The sequence below is a fragment of the Gracilinanus agilis genome, chromosome 2 (assembly GCF_016433145.1).
Source record: "Gracilinanus agilis isolate LMUSP501 chromosome 2, AgileGrace, whole genome shotgun sequence".
Classification (NCBI taxonomy): domain Eukaryota; kingdom Metazoa; phylum Chordata; class Mammalia; order Didelphimorphia; family Didelphidae; genus Gracilinanus; species Gracilinanus agilis.
In genome coordinates, this window is record NC_058131.1 from 77,552,931 (window position 1) to 77,555,327 (window position 2,397).

The following is a 2,397-nucleotide window of genomic DNA, read 5'->3' on the forward strand; positions in this document are numbered from 1 at the left end:
GAATCAGAGAGGGAAAGTCTCTATACTAGAGGACTCAGAGGGGATTTTCTGAGCTGGGATAGGGAGCACAGGAAGTTCCTAATCTGAGATAAAAGTCAGAAGGAATTAAACAATCTTTCTCTTTTCATAGTCAAGAAAAGGTTAATAAGAAGCAGCTATAAAATGCAAACTATATACCTATTTTTTGCACTCTCTGATTACTTCAAACTAGTTACCTTCTAAGAGTATCCATTCAGTGGACTCGAACATTCTCTATGACAAGAGCCTACTGATTTTCAAGTCAGGCTATCCCATTTTTGGTCAGTTCCTAATCAATGGCATGAACTTAAATTGTTTCAGTTTAATGCTATATTTTTCACAATTACATGTAAAAACAGTTTTACATACTTTAATTTTTTTATTTCCCAATAGTCTTCTTCCCTCCCCTCCCCCTCACTGAGAAGACAATCCATTTTATATACATTATCCTTGTGCAGTAATGCAAAATATAAGTCCATATTAGTCATGTTGTGAAATAAAACAGACAAAAAAAAGAAAAATAAAGTAAAAACTGTATGGTTCAATCTCCATTCAGATTCTAGCAGTTATTTCTCTGTAAGTAGGTAACATTTTTCATTGTAAGTTCTTCAGAATTGTCTTGGATCATTGCTTTACTGAGAAAAGCTAAGTCATTTACAGTAGTGTCATACAGCATTGCTGTTATTATGTATAATGTTCTCAGAGTTTTGCCAACTTCACTTTGCATCAGTTCATGCTAGTCTTTCCAGGATTTTCTGAAAGCATCCTGCTCATCATTTCTTATAGCACAATAGTATTCCATCACAATCATATATAACAACTTGCTCAGCCATTCCATAATTGATGGGCAACCCCTTGATTTCTAATTCTTTGAAAAACATGAACTTTAAAAAACAAGTAAGTAGGAAGAGACATATTAAAAAGAGTAATAAGCAGTACATCTAGATTCTAATCCCATATCAGCCACTAGGATCTAAATCGAATCATTTCTCTTCATCTTAGTTTTCTCATTTATAAAAATTAGAAGTTGAACTTGGTGATCTCTCAGATTCTTCCAGTTCTGAAACTCTAGGAACTATGTCTCATGAACAAGAACTATTTGTTGAAATTACAACTTTAAATGAATAATTGATATTTTGTTTTCTTTCAGATGAAGCAACTTCATGATGAAAAGGGGAACCAAACCATCATCTCTGAGTTCCTTCTTTTGGGTCTGCCTATCCAACCAGAGCTGAAGGTCCCTTTCTATACCCTCTTTCTGGTCATGTACCTCATTACAGTTTTGGGGAATTTGATCATCATTTTCTTGATCCTTGTGGACTCTCACCTGCACACACCTATGTATCTATTCCTCAGCAACCTGTCCTTCTCTGATATGTGCTTCTCTTCTGTGACCATCCCCAAAATGCTGATAGACATGCAGAGCAAGAAACCAGCCATCTCCTACACTGATTGCCTGATCCAAATGTACTTCTTCTTCTTCTTTGGAGATCTAGAGAGCTTCCTGCTGGTGGCCATGGCCTATGACCGCTATGTGGCCATTTGCTATCCACTGCACTATACTGTCATCATGAATTCCAAGCTATGCAGTGCTCTTGTGGTGCTCTCCTGGGTCCTGACTACCTTTCATGCCTTGTTGCACACCTTGCTTATGTCCCAAGTAGCTTTCTCTTCCAACAACATAATTCCCCATTTCTTCTGTGACTTGTCTGCTCTGTTAAAGCTAGCCTGTTCAGACATCTACATCAATGAGCTCATGATCTTCATCTTTGGGGGACTTGTCCTTGTAGTACCATTCCTACTAATTGTGGCATCTTATGCCCGAATCCTCTCTTCTATCCTTAGGGTCCCCTCTATCAGGGGCATTCGCAAAGCTTTCTCTACCTGTGGCTCCCACCTCTCAGTGGTTTCTCTCTTCTATGGGACGATCATTGGCCTTTACCTATGCCCTTCAGCCAACAACTCCACAGTCAAGGAGACAGTCATGTCAATCATGTATACTGTGGTAACACCAATGCTGAATCCCTTCATCTATAGTCTGAGGAATCAAGACATGAAAGGGGCCTTCAAGAAGCTTCTGATAGGAAGAAAACTACCCTTCCTGGGACTATGATATTGAGGCTTCTAACGTAATTCTTTACAGTAAAAATGGGATTGCATGGTATAATAATAATGTGAAGAATAGAAAAATATCCTATCTGGTCCCCGTTCTTCCATTTCTTCCCATTCTTTTCCATATATCCTGCACTAATAAAGTTCTCTTCTTTAACTCCTCTTTTATGACATTCATCTCCTATTCAAATACTGTTCAACTTTTCAAGGTCCTTATTGACTTTTCCTGTCTTCTCTTTCCCTGCTTTGCTACGTATACTCTGTACT

General features: G+C 38.1%; 1 protein-coding gene across 1 annotated transcript; it reads left to right on the forward strand.

The window, feature by feature from the left end:
• The first annotated feature begins 1,168 nt into the window (after nt 1-1,168).
• On the forward strand, nt 1,169-2,131 carry LOC123236569 (olfactory receptor 1E5-like). Its single transcript, XM_044662976.1, has one exon. It carries the CDS (start codon nt 1,169-1,171, stop codon nt 2,129-2,131), a length of 963 nt encoding a protein of 320 aa, XP_044518911.1.
• The last annotated feature ends 266 nt before the right edge of the window (nt 2,132-2,397 follow it).